Raw genomic sequence first — 16,398 nt, 5'->3', positions numbered from 1 at the left:
ACAACATATACATACAGTATGTATACACACACACAGGCATGCTGGAGGTGACTCCACATTAGTGACTGACAATGGTTCTCAACAGAGAGGGTATTCTTTCCAGAAGGACGTATGACAATAACTGGAGAGAGATATTTTGGAACAGTAGGTAGGCCACTTGGGTAAATATCATGAATGCTGCTAAACTTATAATGCCAGAGCTCCATCAAGAGTTACCCAACTTGCTCACTTGTGCCAAGGCCGAGAAGCCCAGGTCTAATGTATTATAAGGCCTTGTCATTTTTGCCCAGGGCCAGCCTCAGACTTTAATAGGTGGCCATTCAACCTAAGCCTTCTACATAGTTGGGATGAGATCACCCCCGCCCCCCTCAGTTTTGTTGAGATGGAGTCCTGCTAACTTTCTGCCCAAACTGGCCTTGAACCTGAGGTCCTCCTAATCGATACTATTCAGTAGCTGGGATTACAGGATTGAGCCACCCACTATTCCCAGGTGGTGACTGATATTCCAGTGCAAAATGTAGCACACCAAGTGGTAGCAAAAATGCTTGCCTAGTGTGCCAGAAATATGAAACAAACATCCTGGAAGTGGTCCCAAACCTGACTCAAATTCATGGAAATGACCAGACGGCAGATAGTTCAGGGAGGAACAAATGCCCTGGGGACAAGCTGCAGCCCTGTCTGTGATTTTGACCCCTCCTGTTCTCATCTCACTCCCACTTCTCTGCGATTTATCTTTTCAGAGGGCTGGAAGTCAGCCATAGATTACAGACCCACAATGCTGCTTTTTCATCTTAAATGCCAGCAACAAAGGAAGAGACAGTCAGCAGCATTTTGCACATGAGTGCGATTGCATTTGTTGGAGAGGAGGCTGCTGACCTAGATGTTCAGGCTGGCGTCTGGTACTTTGGACATTGTTTTTGGATGCACTTAAATTTTTTTAATTATCTATCTGTGTGGGGCTTGAACTCAGGGCCCTGGGTGCTGTCCCTGTGCTTTTTTGCTCAAGGCTACCACTTTGAACCACAGTACCACTTCTGGTTTTCTGGTAGTTTCTGGAGCTGAGTCTGGAACTTTCCTGCCCAAGCTGGTCTGAACCACGATCCTCAGATCTCAGGCCTCCTGAGTAGATAGGCTTACAGGCATGAGCTACCAATGCCCTGCTTAGATCCTTTTCTATCCCATTCCAGTTCAGCAAGCCCTGGGGCTATGGGGTTGAAGGAAGAGATACAGCTCATTCTAGCCACAGAAAGGTCCCCACCCAGGGGTGAGGGCTTCAGAATATCACCTGGTTGGCATGCATTTCAAGTAGAGGGGACAAAATCAAGACCAATTCTCTCCTGCCAAATGAAACAAACATGGACGAGCAAAGCAGCTCCCAGAGACCTATGTATAGCTGCAGTAACCACAAAGTAACATGTCCTGGTGGGGATGTGGCTCAGTGGCAGAGCTTTTGCCTAACATGTACACAGCCTTGGGTTAAATCCCCAGCACTGCAGAAACCAAAACCAAAACCACATACTTTGGACTGTGGAGACCACCACCTATAATACCTGCTTGGAGCTGGGTGACAGACAGGCAAGCCCACCTCCCAAACTAGCCTTGTTTTATTGAACAAATGGGGACACAGCACATGGACAATTCCCCTGTAGCATCCTTCTGCAGCCCCACCGGTCCTCTACTTGCTTCTGTCCTTCTTGTCTCTCCCCTTGCCCCTATCCTCTCGCTGGTCCCTGTCCCAGTCATTTTCAGGCCACACCCTGGCTGTCTCTCTTTCTTGCCACCTCTTTTCTCGGCCCCTGTCGTGGTCTCGATCCCGTGTCCTGTAGTCCCAGTGTCTTTCCCTGGACCGGGATCGCTCCCTCCTCTCCCTCTTTCCCTCCCGGTAAAGGTCATTCTTAACAACCGGCAAGTTGATAGGCTTTCGGAAAGGCCGATCCCGGCCCCCAAATCTCAGCTGCCCAGATTCCTTTTTCCCACCCAGCCCACCACCCAGCCGCCGTGGGATCCAGCCTCGGAGAGTCCGCTCCAACTCGTAGTCCACAAATATCTCATGCTGGTCGATCACCAGGCCATCGGCGTCACGGTAGGCCTTCAGTAGCGCCCGCTCCTCCTTGTATTCGATGAAGGCGTAGCCCTTGGAGAAGCCAGTCACCAAGTCCCTCACCAGCCGCAGCCGCCGGATGTCACCATAGCGAGAGAAAACTTCTTTTAACTTGTCCTCTTTGGTCTGCAAATTTAGTCTAGCCACAAACAGGGTGAGGAGTGGGTCCCCAGTGACACCTTTGTTGGGGACATACCGGGCCAACATAGCCCGCCACACAGCGCGGTCATGTGGGTCTTCATCTGTGCCATCGATGCTGCCAGCTTTAAGTGGGTCATACTCCTTGGCGATGGGCATCCAGTCATTCATGTTCTAGAAATGTGACAGGAATCAGGGACACCACTCTGCTGCAAGCAAGCACCCTCACCCCCATCCCAGTAAGTTCTCTACTTTTTCTTTTAGGGAGAAGATGATAGTCTTGCTATGTAGCCCCAGGCTGGCCTGGAATTTTCTATATAGTTCAGGTTGGCCTCAAACTGCAATCCTCCTGCCTCAAACTCCAGAGTGCTAGGATTACAGGCATGTGTCACCCACTCAGCTCATTAGCTCCTCCCAAAGCGAAGGGAAGTGGTAGGTATCACTGGCACAAGTCTCCCAGGTAGTAAGAGGTGGAGGTAGTATGGCTCCAACTCCAGCACACCTTTCAGAGCTTTGTACTGTCACAGGGATCTGAGAGTGTAGCTCAGTGGTAAACCCCTTGCCAAGTTACACATGGGACTCTGTATTCAAGCCTTAGCACTTACTAGAAACATAAAAATAATATAAACACTTCTTTATCCACTAGATGCTGTACCTCACTATCTATAAATCTAGCTACTCAGGAGGCTGACAGCTGAGGATCTAGGTTGAAGCCAGCCCAGGCAGGAAAGTCCATGAGACTTGTATAACCAACACAAAGCTAAAAGCAGATGTATAGCTCAAGGAGAAAAGTGTCAGCTTTGGGAGAAAAAAAAAAGGGGGCGGGGGGAATGGGGCTGGGAATATGACCTAGTGGTAAAGTGCTTACCTCGTACACGTGAAGCCCTGGGTTTGATTCCTCAGCACCACATACATAGAAAAAGCCAGAAGTGGCGCTGTGGCTCAAGTGGCAGAGTGCTAGCCTTGAGCAAAAAGAAGTCAGGGACAGTGCTCAGGCCCTGAGTTCAAGCCCCAGAACTGGCAACAAAACCAAACAAAAAAAGGGGGGGAGAGGGAAAGAGGGGGGGGGGAGAGAGAGAGAGAGAGAGAGAGAGAGAGAGAGAGAGAGAGAGAGAGACACCAAGTAAGAGTTCTAGACCCCAACAATACCAGGGCACACACACATAAAAAGCTCAGCAGAAGTTTATAGTTCAAGCGAGACTGAGTCCTAACTTTAGTATTGAAGTAAAATAAAATAAATCTAAGTATTACAAAGGACTATAGCACAAGTTTTGTTCTCTGCATGCTTTTGCCTTTTCTCATTAATCTCCCTAGGTTCATTTTCTCCGATGCTACAGTGTAATGAGATTTCTCCTACAATAATATCTTTAGGGTTTTACATTCAGCTCACAGACTTTTATCTCATAAGAGATAAAAGGATGACTGTTGGGATTATTGGCACACTTCGGTAATCCTAACTACACAGGAGGCTGAGATACGAGAATCATGGCTCAGAGCCATCCAGAGCAGAAAAGTCCATAAGCCTCTGGATCTCCAATTAACCACTAAAAAGTAGAGCTGTGGCTCAAAGTGGAAGAGTGCCAACCTTGAGCAAAAGAGCTCAGGAATGGTGCCCAGGCTGTGAATTCAAGCCCCACGACCAACCAAAAAAAAAAAAAAAAAAAAGTATGACAAGGACAAGGTTAGGACAGTTAACCAGCAAAGACAAAAAAGCAGAAAAGGGACTGGGTAGGATATACCTACTCCTGTTTTGTGCAACACTTAAACTTTTTTTTTTTTTTTTTTTTGGCCAGTCCTGGGTCTTGGACTCAGGGCCTGAGCACTGTCCCTGGCTTCTTCTTGCTCAAGGCTAGCACTCTGCCACTTGAGCCACAGCGCCACTTCTGGCCATTTTTTTCTGTATATGTGGTGCTGGGGAATTGAACCCAGGGCCTCATGTATACGAGGCAAGCACTCTTGCCGCTAGGCTATATCCCCAGCCCCAACACTTAAACTTTTTAAATTTCAAGCTTCGTGATTCTTACCTGTAAAAAGTAGATAAATGACACTCCGCTGTGGTTCTGTGGTGATCAGGCAGTGTCTATGCATCTATGGTGGATGCTGCATTCCCAATCCCCAATTTATAAGTTATTGCACAAATAAGGTTCTGTTTGTATTTGTGCTTTGAAACCTGACTCGTGCCTTTTCATCCATGTGGGAAAGGCGGAAGCCCCGTCCCTCAAGGTGCGGAACTGCGCGTGCGCCTTGGCTCCGCGAATGCGAAGGCGGAAATCCGGGCGGTGTAGCCGCGGTCGTAGCCCCACCCGGTCCAGTCTCGGCCATAGCCTTGGTTCCGGCCTTCAGAGGCTGGCTCCTTCGGCCACCCGCCTCCCTGGTCCGACCCATCGCACGTCCATGGTCCCCGCCACACAACTCAGAGTCTTCCCACCAATCGGCAGCCCTCAACATAGCGGCAGGCACGGCGGCGGCTCCCCCCGCGTCGCTTCTACTCACCTCGGCTAATGGCTTTCCCTTTCCCCGGGACAGGACGGAAGCGTCCTCACGCCGGCCTCAGCTGAATGCTATGTTGGCAACAGCAGATTCGCCACAGACGCTGGTTTACTTTTTGTTTTTAGGAAATCTTATCAGCCGCAACAAGTACACAAACAACAAGAGTTACTAATTAGTCTATTTTTCAGAGGGAGAACTTTGTTTTAAGGGCTGGTAAACGAATGAATTGGAAACTGTCGAATCTGCAGTTCTCTTTCTGCGAGTTTAGCCTGTGAGAATCTGGTGGTGGTGGCCTTATTTAGAACTGGTCATGCTCGTTCGCTCGAAGGTTAGACTCCGTAAATTCACCTTTCAGACAAGCAGAAGAGTACTTTTAATTCGAATTTGGGGAGATTGCAGGCGCTTGCTAAAATGACATTTGGTGGCGAACTGATGAACTCAAAACTCCCTGCAAATTTGAATGTTTTGTGAATTTCCAAGTGATTGTTTTTCAAGTATATTGGAAGACCTCTACCATTAGGAGCTTTTTTTTTTTTTTTTTTGCCAGTCCTAGGCCTTGGACTCAGGGCCTGAGTGCTGTCCCTGGCTTCCTTTTGCTCAAGGCTAGCACTCTGCCACTTGAGCCACAGAGCCACTTCTGGCCGTTTTCTATATATGTGGTGCTGGGGAATCGAACCCAGGGCTTCATGTATACGAGGCAAGCACTCTTACCCCAAGCCATATTCCCAGCCCTAGGAGCCTTTGTTGTTGTTGTTGTTGTTGCAGGTCCTGGGGTTTGAACTCGGGGTCCGGGCGCTGCCCCTGAGCCACTTTGTGCCCAAGGCTCTACCGCCTAATCCACAGCTATGCACTTATTTCCCCAGGCTGGTTTCGAACCGTGTTCCTCAGATCTCAGACTCCTGAATAGGTAGACTTGCAGGTGTGAGCCACTGGCGCCCAGCCAAATATGTAAATTCTTGTGTGTCAATTAAAATAAAATATATTTGAAGTTTGGGTCTTTAACTCTCCATTCCTGCATGGGGAGCAGGAAAAAATTTGATTCTCCATTTCTCCCTCCTTTAACTGTTTTGTTAAAACAAATCTTTACTTAAACTTAAAAAGAAAGAAAGAAAAGCAGCCAGATTAAAACCCTAGGAAGCCCTGGTGCTGGTGTCTCACCCCTCTAATCCCAGCTACTCAGGAAGCTGAGATCTGAGGTTCCAGCTTTGAAGCCAGCCCAGGCAGGTAAGTCCATTAGACTCTTATCTCCAATTAAGCACCAAAAAGGTGGAGCTGTGGTTCAACTAGAGAGCATCCCCTTTGAAAGAAGCACCCTGACCCTGAATTCAAGCCCTAGTGTAGGTGCACACACAAAAATACATTATACAAACTAAGTGTGAGGTCTGACTGGCCTCTGGGAAGGCAATGTGTAAGAGTTTCACACCAATGGAATCTCAACCCCATGGTTGATCTCCAGGCCCACCCTCCATACATTTTCTCCACAGCTCAGAAGGCTAGAGAGGGTGGCTATTCCAGTGGTGACTCCTCCCCACAGTGGGGAGAAGAGGGTGGGGAGGTTTAGCCACCTCCAATTACCTCTACTTGTCCCAACCAGGGCCCTCAATTGACCTACCTTGGAAGATTTGTTTTTATTGTTTAAATTTTCACTCATACAAACAAGGGTTCCTGTAACCTCATTCTTTTCCTTAAGAATTTAACTTCTGCTGGGCACTGGTGGCTCACACCTGTAATCCCAGCTACTCAGGAGGGTGGGATCTGAGGATTGCAGTTTAAAGTCAGCCCGAGCAGGCAAGTCCAATTAATCACCAGAAAACTGGAAGTGGTGCGGTGGCTCAAGTGGTAGAGCACAGGCCTTGGGCTGAAGAGCTCAGGGACAGTGCCCAGGCCCAGAGTTCAAGCCCCACAACTGGAAAAAAAAATTAACTTCTAAAGATGAAATCCTAAAATTAGCAACTTCTTTTTTTTTTTTTTTGTAATCAGTGGTGGGGCTTGAACTCAGGGACTGGGTGCTGTCTCTAAGCTCTTCTTTACTTAAGTCTAGCACTCTACCACTTTGAGCCACAGAGCCACTTCTAGTTCTTTGAGTAGTTAATTGGAGGCAAGAGTCTGGGGACTTTTCTGCCCAGGCTGGCTTCCAAATGCAATTATCAGATTTCAGCCTCCTGAGTAGCTAGGATTACAGGCTTGAACCACCAGCACCCGGCTAGGATAGCAACTTTCACACAATACTGGGAAACCATAATCCTTTGTTTTTCCATGTGTGAAGGGTAACATGACCTGAAAATAGTGTAAAGAATGGTAGGAAAATCCACACATCCACCTTCTTAGCCTGATGGTTAGGGGAGCATAACACCCACCCTTCCTGTGCTCCACAGCACCAAGTGGAACTTTCCGCTATGCCAGAGCCCCCAAATATCTACACTTCTATTTTAGGTCTCCACCCACCCACCTACTTTGGTTTCCACTTTGCTTTATTCTCACATATCTTAGTCTTTTTGAAATTATTTTTTGACATTAAGAGAAATGATCTGTCATTGGATTTTTATTTTATTTTTTTTGCCAGCCCTGGGGCTTGGACTCAGGATCTGGGCACTGTCCTTGAGATTCTTTTGCTAAAGGATAGCACTCTACACTTGAGCCACACAGTGCCACTTGGAGCTTTTTAAGTATTGAGGAATCAAACCTAGGCCTTCAAGCATGCTAGGTAAGGACTATACCACTAAACCACATTCCCAGCCCTGGGATTTTATTTTAGAGATTTGTGGTAAATATATTTTATACGTTTTTTGCTTTTTTTCATTTTTTGTCTTTGGGATAGTGTCTTGTGTATCCCAGGCTGGCCTAGAATTTAACAATCTTCCTGCCTTTTTTTCTTGTACATCACCATTCCCAACTTGTGTGTATTTCTTTTTTTGCCAGGCCTGGGGTTCGCACTCCGGGCCTAAGCACTGTCTCTGGCTTCTTTTTGCTCAAGACTAGCACACTACCACTTGAGCCACAGCACCACTTCTGGCTTTTTCTGTTTATGTGGTGCTGAGGAATCAAACCCAGGGATTCATGCGTGCTAGGCCAGCACTCTACCACTAAGCCACGTTCCCAGCCCTCTTGTGTATGTTTCTATGCCAACTTGTCTTACCTTGTTTTTGATCAGAAGTAATTATATAAAGATGAGATTTTTTTTCGGTTGTGGGCCTTGAACTCAGGGCCTGGGTACTATCCCTGAGCTCTTTTGCTCAAGGCTACACCTTGGAGCCACAACTCACTTCCGATTTTTGAGTGGTTAAATGGAGATAAAAGTTGCTCTGGGCCTTTTCTGCCTGGGCTGGCCTCCAACCTGAGATTTGAGCCTCCTGGGCAGCTAGGATTAGAGAGGTGAGCCATGAGCACCCAGCGGATGAATTTTTCTTTTGCCTTTTTTAAAATGCCGGTAGTGTGGCTTGAACCAGGGGATAGGCGCTGTCCTTGGACTTTTTTCGTCCTAGGCTGGTGTTCTACCACAAGAGCCAGAGCCTCACTTCCTTCTCTTGGTGGTAGTTTATTGGCTTCCGCGCCAGGTCGGGTTTGGAACCGCGATCCTGAGATCTCAGCCTCCCGAGTGGCTGGGGTGACAGGCGTGAGCCCCAGGCGCGGGCAACAGCTGTTGGGGGTATCTCAGCAGGGCCCGTCCCGCGCGCCTGGGCCTCCCCCCCCCCCCGTCCCCCGCGCACACGCAAGCGGAGGCCCGGAAAGCCCGAGTGGGGAGGAAGTGCGAGCGCGCGGTTTCCCCTAGAGAGCCGCACCGTGGAAACCCCGCCCCCCTCTCCATGGAAACGCGGTCTCCGGAGACCGCCGCCAGGGGCGGGGCTCCAGCCGGCCCCGCCCCCGGCTCTGCCCGGCTGCCAGTCCCCGGTTGCCCCCATCGCCCCGGGGGCCCCTTCTCGCGTGCCCTCCCCACCGGCTGTCCTTCCCTGTCCCCCACCACATCCCGGGGACCGCTGTCCGGCCTGGCTCTCCGCCGAGACGCTGCCCCCTCGGCCGCGCCCAGGGCGCAGAGGCAACTTTTCTGCGCCTGAGGGAAGTTACACTTGGGGAGGCTCATGGAGGAGCCCTCTCTCCGAGAGGAAGAGGACGACGAGGAGGACGAGGCTGGCCCCGAGGGGGCCCTGGGCAAGAGCCCCTTCCAGCTGACCGCCGAGGACGTGTATGACATCTCCTACGTGGTGGGCCGCGAGCTGATGGCCCTGGGCGGCGACCCGCGGGTGGCCCAGCTGCAGTTCAAGATCGTTCGCGTGCTGGAGATGCTGGAGGCGTTGGTGACGGAGGGCAGCCTGGCGGCCGAGGCGCTGCGGATGGAGAGGGACAGCCTGAGGCGGGAGGTGGAGGGGCTGCGTAGCCGGGGCCCTCCCGCCGGCGGGGAGGTGAGTGCGGCCCGGGGAACCAGGACTGACGCCAGGGAGGGCGCCCATCGGAAAGGGGGCGGTGCACTGGCCAGCATGCAGTGCTTCCATGGCGAGCATGGCGACAGTGAGCACTCATTAAGTGCATAGGCCTCCCTGTGTACTGTGGCTCCAGCTGTAGAGTACTAGCCTTCAGTAAAAAGGTCGAAGACAGGGCCCAGGCCCCGAGTTCAAGCCCCAACCGGCAAAAACAAATCAAGCTACAAACTCAAGCATATTAAAAAAAAAAAAAAAACCTCAAGCATATCTTACTGTGTTATACATGTTTTACAAAGCTTTTTTATTTGGGGTGGGGGTGGGGAGACAGTCCTGGGCCTTAAACTCAGGGCCTGAGCACTGTCCCTGGCTTCTTTTTGCTCAAGGCTAGCACTCTGCCAGTTGAGCCACAGTGCCACTTCTGGCCATTTTCTAAATATGTGGTGCTGGGGAATCCACCCAGGGCTTCATGTATAAGAGGCAAGCGCTCTTGCCACTAGGCCATATTCCCAGCCCCCTGGATTATTTTTTTGCTCCAAAGCTAGCACTCTACCACTTGAGTCACAGTGCCACTTCCGGCTTTTTCTATATATGTTGTGCTGAGGAATCGAACCCAGGGCTTCATGTATACGAGGCGAGCACTTTACCACTAGGCCATATTCCCAGTCCTACAAAACATTTTATATCACTATCCAGAATTGATGAAACAAAGCCTTTTTCTTGTAAAATACACAGGTAAATTTGCTTCCTGTTTTTTTCTTAGGAGTGTATGTGTTGGGAAAATGGAGAATGGAAAAGGGATAGGCCAGACTGGATCCTCAACAGGCCAGGACTGTTTATTGAGGAATAGCAAGACCTTCTAGTGGATTTGGAGGTTGTGCTTCTGACAGGGTTTTGGGGTGGGCTTAACAAGGAAATAGAAAACAGAAAGTGGGGAGCTAGGAATATGGCCTAGTGGCAAGAGTACTTGCCTCACATACATGAAGCCCTGGGTTCTATTCCTCAGCACCGCATATATATAAAAGGCCAGAAGTGGAGCTGTGGCTCAAGTGGCAGAGTGCTGGTCTTGGGCCAAAAGAAGCCGGAAACAGTGCTCAAGCCCTGAGTTCAAGCTCCAACTGGCCAAAAAAAAAATGGGTCATGATCCCAGAGTGATGTCTTTGACCACACTCACAGTGGAAAGAATGCTCCATGTGGGGTGAGAGGCTATTGTTCCTGGGGAACCAAAGGTGATGTTCTTGTCCCAGCCTGGATTAGAACTGCCTTGGACAGGCATATGATCAATGCTTGACCTTGGGAATGAGTCAGGAGTCAATCCTTTAGTATTTGCACTGGTCCTGGAGAGTGGACTCAGGGTCTGGGTGCTGTCTCTGAGCTCTTTTTCACTCAAGGATAGTGCTCTACCACTTTGAACCACTGTGACACTTCTGACCTTTTCTTTTTTTTTTTTTTTTTTTTTTTTTTTTGGCCAGTCCTGGGCCTTGGACTCAGGGCCTGAGCACTGTCCCTGGCTTCTTCCTGCTCAAGGCTAGCACTCTGCCACTTGAGCCACAGCACCGCTTCTGGCCGTTTTCTGTATATGTGGTGCTGGGGAATCGAACCTAGGGCCTTGTGTATCCGAGGCAGGCACTCTTGCCACTAGGCTATATCCCCAGCCCCACTTCTGACCTTTTCTATATTTGCAGTGCTGAGGAATCAAACTGGTTAATTGGAGATAGGAGTCTCACAGAGCCCAGCACTGGTGGCTCACACCTGTAATCTTAACTACTGAGGAGGCTGAGATCTGAGGATCACAGTTCAAAGCTAGTCCAGCAGGAAAATCCATGTTTTTGTTTTTGCAGGGCCTGGAGCTTGAACTCTAAGCTTGAGTGCTGTCTCTGAGCTGCTTTTGCTCAAGGCTAGCACTCTACCATTTGAGCCACAGTGCCATTTCCAGTTTTTTTGTGTTTTTTTTTTTGAGTAATTTGTTGGAGATAAGAGTCTCACAGAGCTTCCTGCCCAGGCTTCGAACCATGATCCTCAGGTCTCAACCTAAGTAGCTAGATTATAGGTGTGAGTCACCAGTGCCTTGCTCCATGAGACACTTATCTCCAATTAACCATCAGAAGGAGCTCAGGGCTAGCACCTAAGCCAAGTTCAAGCCTCATTACTGACCAAAAAAAAAAAAAAATCTCACAGACTTTCCTGCCTGGGCTGGCTTTCAGCTGCGATCCTCAGAGCTCAACCTCCTAAGTAGCTAGGGTTACAAGCTTACAAAAGAATTTTTTGTTCTTGTTGAGTTGTCAGAGGCCTCTTAAGCAGGGGCTCTGCAGTGGAACGTTCTCGCCTCCCCCCCCCCAACCCCTCATACCCCCTCCCTCCCCGTCTCTGGTCTCTTTTACTTCACTTCCTCCTGAGTCACCGTGACAGCTGATTTGTAAGGGGCTGTGTGTGGTTTGGAGATGCAGGAGTTCACTGTCTCACCCTCACAGCACTGCCCCATTTGGGTTATTTTCAATATGATAGGGAGGTCCATTGTGATAGGAGAACCGTGCGCTGAGTATGGCCTTGCTGATTTCCTGTGTGGAGCAGGCAGAACGGACAGGGGCATCAGGCAGGTGAGATGGCACATTTCCTCCTGACCACAGCCGTAAGTTGGCATGGTGGCTCATGGCTGTCATGCCAGTGACATAGGAGGATGAGATTGGGAAGATCCTGGCTACAGGCCAGCCTGGGCAGAAAGGTCAAAAGACCTTACTTTGGATGCTGACACCTATAGGATCATGGTTCAAAGTCAGCCAGGGAAGAAAAGTCTATGAGACTCTGTCTCTAACAAACAAGCAAAATGTTGGACTGGAGGGATGGCTCAAGTGGTAGAGTATCTGCCTAGCAAGAGTGAGATCCTGAGTTCAAACCCCAGTATCACCAAAAAAATAAAATGGGAATGCAGAAAAAAATGTATGAACTAAGAGAAACACTAGTGTTTCTGCCTTAGTTTCCAAGGATTCTGGGTCTTTTTTTAGAGAATTGGTTTTATTTTGTTTATTAGTTTATATTTACATTTGTATTTTGCTGTGCTGGAGTTTTGAAGTTAGTACCTTTTTTTTGGCCAATCCTGGGCCTTGCACTCAGGGACTGAGCACTGTTCCTGGCTTCTTCCCGCTCAAGGCTTAGCACTCTGCCACCTGAGCCACAGCGCCCCTTCTGGCCATTTTCCGTATACGTGGTGCTGGGGAATCAAACCTAGGGCTTCATGTATGGGAGGCAAGCTATCTTGCCACTAGGCCATATCCCCAGCCCCATGTACCTTTTTTTTTTTTGTCTTTTCTTTTTTGGTACTGGGGATGGAACCTAGGACATTGCACTTGCTAGGCAAGCACTTTGCCACTGAGCTACATCCCAGCCCTTTTTTTGTTTGTTTTTGTCATTTGTGGGGCTTGAACTTAGAGCCTGGGCATTGTCCCTGAGCTTTTTTGCTCAAGGCTAGCCCTCTATCACTTTGAGCCACAGCACCTCTTCCAGTTTTCTGGTGGTTAATTGGAGATGAAAGTTTCAGGGGCTTTCCTGCCCAGGCTGCTTTTGAACTGTGAGCCTCAGATCTCAGCCTCCTGAGTAGCTAGGATTACAAGGGTGAACCACCAGTACTGAGTTCAGTACCTTTTGTAAACATTCTGTCACTTCCCTGGCAATACCATCAGCCCTTTTGTTTTCAAGACAGGATCTGACTAACATTACGTGTGCTGGCCTTGAACTTGTGATCTTCCTGCTTCCACTTCCTGAGTAGCTGAAATTACAGGTGTGAACCATCATACTTGGCACTTTGCTTCTTGGCCAGCCACTAGATACTTCCAACACACCATCACTTCAGCTCAGAGAGGTCCTGGGAGCCACAAAACCAAACATTGTTTTCTTAGAAGGACTGTCCAGCATTGGGGGGAGGGGGGAGGACTGGACATGACATCTTTTCTTCCAGGTGAACCTGGGACCAGACAAATTGGTGGTGGACTTGACAGATCCCAACCGGCCTCGCTTCACCCTGCAGGAGTTGAGGGACGTGCTGCAGGAGCGTAACCAGCTCAAGTCGCAGCTGCTGCTGCTGCAAGAAGAACTGCAGTGCTACAGGAGGTGGGCCCAGGGCTGCGCATTGAGCTTGTGCCCTCTCATCCAGTTTACTGCCTACCATGTGCAACCAGAGTGCCGGCACAGGGCTGTAGTCCCAACTACTCAGGAAGTAGCAATCAGGAGGATCATGGTTTGAAGTCAGCGTGGGCAAAATTTAACAATACCCCATCTCAATCAGTAAACGAGGCATAGTAATCCTAGCTACTCAGAGACTTAGATAAGAGGATCACAGTTTGAAGCCTGACTGAATAGGAAAGCACTGAAGACCCCATCTCCAGTTAACCAGCAAGAGCTAGATGAGAGGTGGGACTCAAGTACAGCATGCCAGCCATGAGTAAGCACACAGTACTAGCACAAATAATAAAGGAGCTGAGGTACAATGGTACACTTCATAATCCTAGTTATTCAGGAGATGTAGGTAGAAGATGGGGGTCCAAAGCTGGCTCTGGGCAAAAACTCAAACCCTATCCACAGCATAATTAATTCAATAAAGGCTGAAGGCTTGGCTCAAGTGATCGAATACTGTCTAGCAAGCACAAGGCTGTTGGTGTAAACCTCAGTAAGGGAGAGAAGGGGGGAGGTAGGAAAGGAGAGAGGGATGAAGGGAGGAGAGGAGGGAGGAGGGCAGCCTACAGTGGAGGGGAACTTCTCATCCTCCTGCTGAGGCTGGAGCCCCTATTAACAGGAAGGTCTACCTTCATCCCACTTAATAAGTAGTCAGGCACAGCTTATTCATGAGCAAAGCAACACCCTGTATTTCCAGCTTTGACTTGCCAGAGAACAGGAGAGAGGCCCCTGTATGAGGCCCAGGCAAGCAGAAGCGGGATTCTGCTCAGCTTCTGGTGAAGACGGCACAGTCAAGATGGTTTGGTTTTTTTTTTTGCAGGTCCAAACCCAGACTGATAATGCGAGCACAGAAACCTGTGGTTAAAGGGAGGTGATGTGGTAGTTTCCAATCAGTTGGCTGGGGTCCTGCTCTACTGAAGGACCAAGGTTCCAGGCCAGCAAGACTCTGTCAGCCAGTTGCCACTTACTCAGGCCTGTAATCCTAGCTATTTAGGAGACTGAGATCCTTAGGATTGTGGTTCAAAAGGCAGCCTGGGTAGAAGAGTTTAATTCTTGGGTTTTTTTTTTGCCAGTCCTGTGGCTTGAACTCAGGGGCTGAGCACTGTCCCTGGCTTCTTTTTGCTCAAGGCTAGCACTCTGCCACTTGAGTCACAGCTCCACTTGTGGCCTATTCTATATATGTGGTGCTGAGGAATCAAACCCAGGGCTTCATGTATACGACGCGAGTACTTTACCACTAGGCCATATTCCCAGTCACAAGAGTTTGGTTCTTATTAACACAAAGTCAAAAGCAAAGCTGTGGTTCCAGTGGTAGAGCACTAGCCTTGAGCATAAAAGCTAAGGGAGGGGCTGGGAATGTGGCTTAGCGGTAGAGTGCTTTGAATCAGCATGCATGAAGCCCTGGGTTCGATTCCTCAGCACCACATATACAGAAAAAGCCAGAAGAGGCACTGTGACTCAAGTGGGTAGATTGCTAGCCTTGAGCAAAAAGAAGCCAGGGATAGTGCTCAGGCCCTGAGTTCAAACCCCAGGACTAGCAAAAAAAAAAAAAAAAGCTAAGGAACAGTGCCTAGACTCTGAGTTCAAGGTCTAGTATCACTAGCACAAAAGCACATTTGTTTCTCCTTCACCAGCGGCCTGCTCCCACCAAGAGAAACTCCAGGAGAAAGAAGAGAAAAAGATGATTTGGTTAGCAGGCCCAGTGGTGTCAGTGGTGCCAAGGAGAAGACAATCATGAAGAAGCTGTAAGTCACCTCGTTGCCCAGCTCCTACTTAACACTGGGTAAGGGAGGCCTTGGGGTGGGGAGCTGAGGGCGGGCCCGGATGTCATAGTAATGACCTTGGGCCTGTTCCTTTACCTCAATGGGGCTGTTTGCTGGTCTACAAAATAGGGGTTTTAATGTTGCTGACTGCAAAACTGTTGTATAAAATGAGCCAAAGATGGAAGCAACTAGAATAGTCTCATGAAAAACACCAAGTGATTCTTGACCCCTGGCCTACAACAAGGTCAGCTTACATTCTGTCCCCTCTACCCAGGTTTTCTTTCAGGTCAGGGAAGCAGACCTAAATCAATGGCCATGAGCAATGCAGTGGCCCTCCAGCTTGAGAAGACAATCACCAAGACAGCTTCCAGAACCATCTCTGTGTTCCATGCAGCCACATAAGGCTTGCACGTGTCCCCAGGAGCAGTCCAAGGAGGAAGGCGCTGGGCTCACTGCCTCCTGCACTGCAGAACAGGACAAGGAAACCAAGAGGGGCTTCCTTTGCCTTGCCTGCCCAGAGGCCTCGTGTGCAGACTGACCTGGCCACAGGTGATCCTGTCCTTCAATGTGCCAAGAAGCACAACTGACTTTCCAGTGGTTAATTCTACCAGTGGTTAGCAATTATGTATTCACCTGACTTTCTTTTTATCATTTTGTATTAAAGTAAAATGACTTTTATACTTTTAGAGCTAAAAGTGGTCCCCTGGAGTTAAGGCAGGCTGTGTGGCTGGTATTTGGGTACACGTCTATAATCCTAGGACTTTATAGGCAGACGCGAGATGATCAAGAGTTCTAGGCCAAACTGGGCACAAATGACTCATGCCTGTAACCCTATCTACAAAGTAGATAAACGTAAAGAACAACAAGGAGCTCCATGTTCTAGGGAACATGCTCCAGAACACATGAGCAAACTCCCAGGTCTGCTGGACAGTTCTCAACTCAGCCTTGCACTGCCTTGTGATCAAAAGGAATGTAAAAGCCTGGGCACCCGTGGCTCTCCCCTATAATCCTAGCTACTCAGGAGGTTGAAATCTGAGGATTATGGTTCAAATCCAGCCTGGGCAGAAAGTCTGTGAGACATATCTCCACCAAATTACCAAAAAAGCCAGAAGTGGAGCTGTGGCTCAAGTGGTAAAGCACTAGCTTTTAGCAAAAAGCAGCTCAGGACAAGTACTACAAACCCTCCCTAAAAACCAAAAACAACAAAAGGGAATGGGAATCCTACTTTTTAAGGGCTAGGCTGGGGTAGTGTGCACAAGGCCCCCTGGGCTTGGTAATGAGCATCAGAGGGACCACCCTGCCCCGTTCCTACCTGCACCTTATAAAA

General features: G+C 49.2%; 2 protein-coding genes across 3 annotated transcripts; one reads left to right on the top strand and one right to left on the bottom strand.

The window, feature by feature from the left end:
- Positions 1–1,547: 1,547 nt before the first annotated feature.
- On the bottom strand, positions 1,548–4,981 carry Snrnp35 (small nuclear ribonucleoprotein U11/U12 subunit 35). Of its 2 annotated transcripts, none has more exons than XM_048343110.1 (2): positions 4,733–4,981; positions 1,548–2,413 (listed from the first exon to the last, which is right to left on the bottom strand). In XM_048343110.1, the coding sequence occupies exon 2, from the start codon at positions 2,408–2,410 to the stop codon at positions 1,676–1,678; it is 735 nt and encodes a 244-aa protein (XP_048199067.1). In that variant the 5' UTR covers positions 2,411–2,413; positions 4,733–4,981; the 3' UTR covers positions 1,548–1,675. The 2 variants fall into 2 exon arrangements, with proteins under 2 accessions (XP_048199067.1, XP_048199066.1); XM_048343109.1 differs by lacking the exon at positions 4,733–4,981 and adding an exon at positions 4,264–4,705 and having other exon boundaries at positions 1,548–2,415.
- Positions 4,982–8,604: 3,623 nt separating this feature from the next.
- Positions 8,605–15,759, top strand: Rilpl2 (Rab interacting lysosomal protein like 2). The gene is made up of 4 exons (XM_048343101.1): positions 8,605–9,126; positions 13,094–13,245; positions 14,943–15,053; positions 15,346–15,759. The coding sequence occupies exons 1-4, from the start codon at positions 8,806–8,808 to the stop codon at positions 15,374–15,376; spliced, it is 615 nt and encodes a 204-aa protein (XP_048199058.1). The 5' UTR covers positions 8,605–8,805; the 3' UTR covers positions 15,377–15,759.
- Positions 15,760–16,398: the final 639 nt, after the last annotated feature.

The sequence above is a fragment of the Perognathus longimembris genome, chromosome 3 (assembly GCF_023159225.1).
Source record: "Perognathus longimembris pacificus isolate PPM17 chromosome 3, ASM2315922v1, whole genome shotgun sequence".
In the NCBI taxonomy this organism is placed as follows: Eukaryota; Metazoa; Chordata; class Mammalia; order Rodentia; family Heteromyidae; genus Perognathus; species Perognathus longimembris.
Note: the sequence above shows the minus strand (reverse complement) of the source record. Positions and strands in the feature narration are given on the sequence as shown.

Bases quoted from the DNA above. Each gene is read 5' to 3' on its own strand.
- Snrnp35 (XM_048343109.1), bottom strand. From the start codon at position 4,327: ATGCATAGACACTGCCTGATCACCACAGAACCACAGCGGAGTGTCATT. The intron at 2,416-4,263 runs GTAAGAATCACG...TGTCACATTTCT, and splicing joins CATTTATCTACTTTTTACAG to AGAACATGAATGACTGGATG.
- Rilpl2 (XM_048343101.1), top strand. From the start codon at position 8,806: ATGGAGGAGCCCTCTCTCCGAGAGGAAGAGGACGACGAGGAGGACGAG. The intron at 13,246-14,942 runs GTGGGCCCAGGG...CTCCTTCACCAG, and splicing joins GAACTGCAGTGCTACAGGAG to CGGCCTGCTCCCACCAAGAG. The intron at 15,054-15,345 runs GTAAGTCACCTC...CCCTCTACCCAG, and splicing joins AAGACAATCATGAAGAAGCT to GTTTTCTTTCAGGTCAGGGA.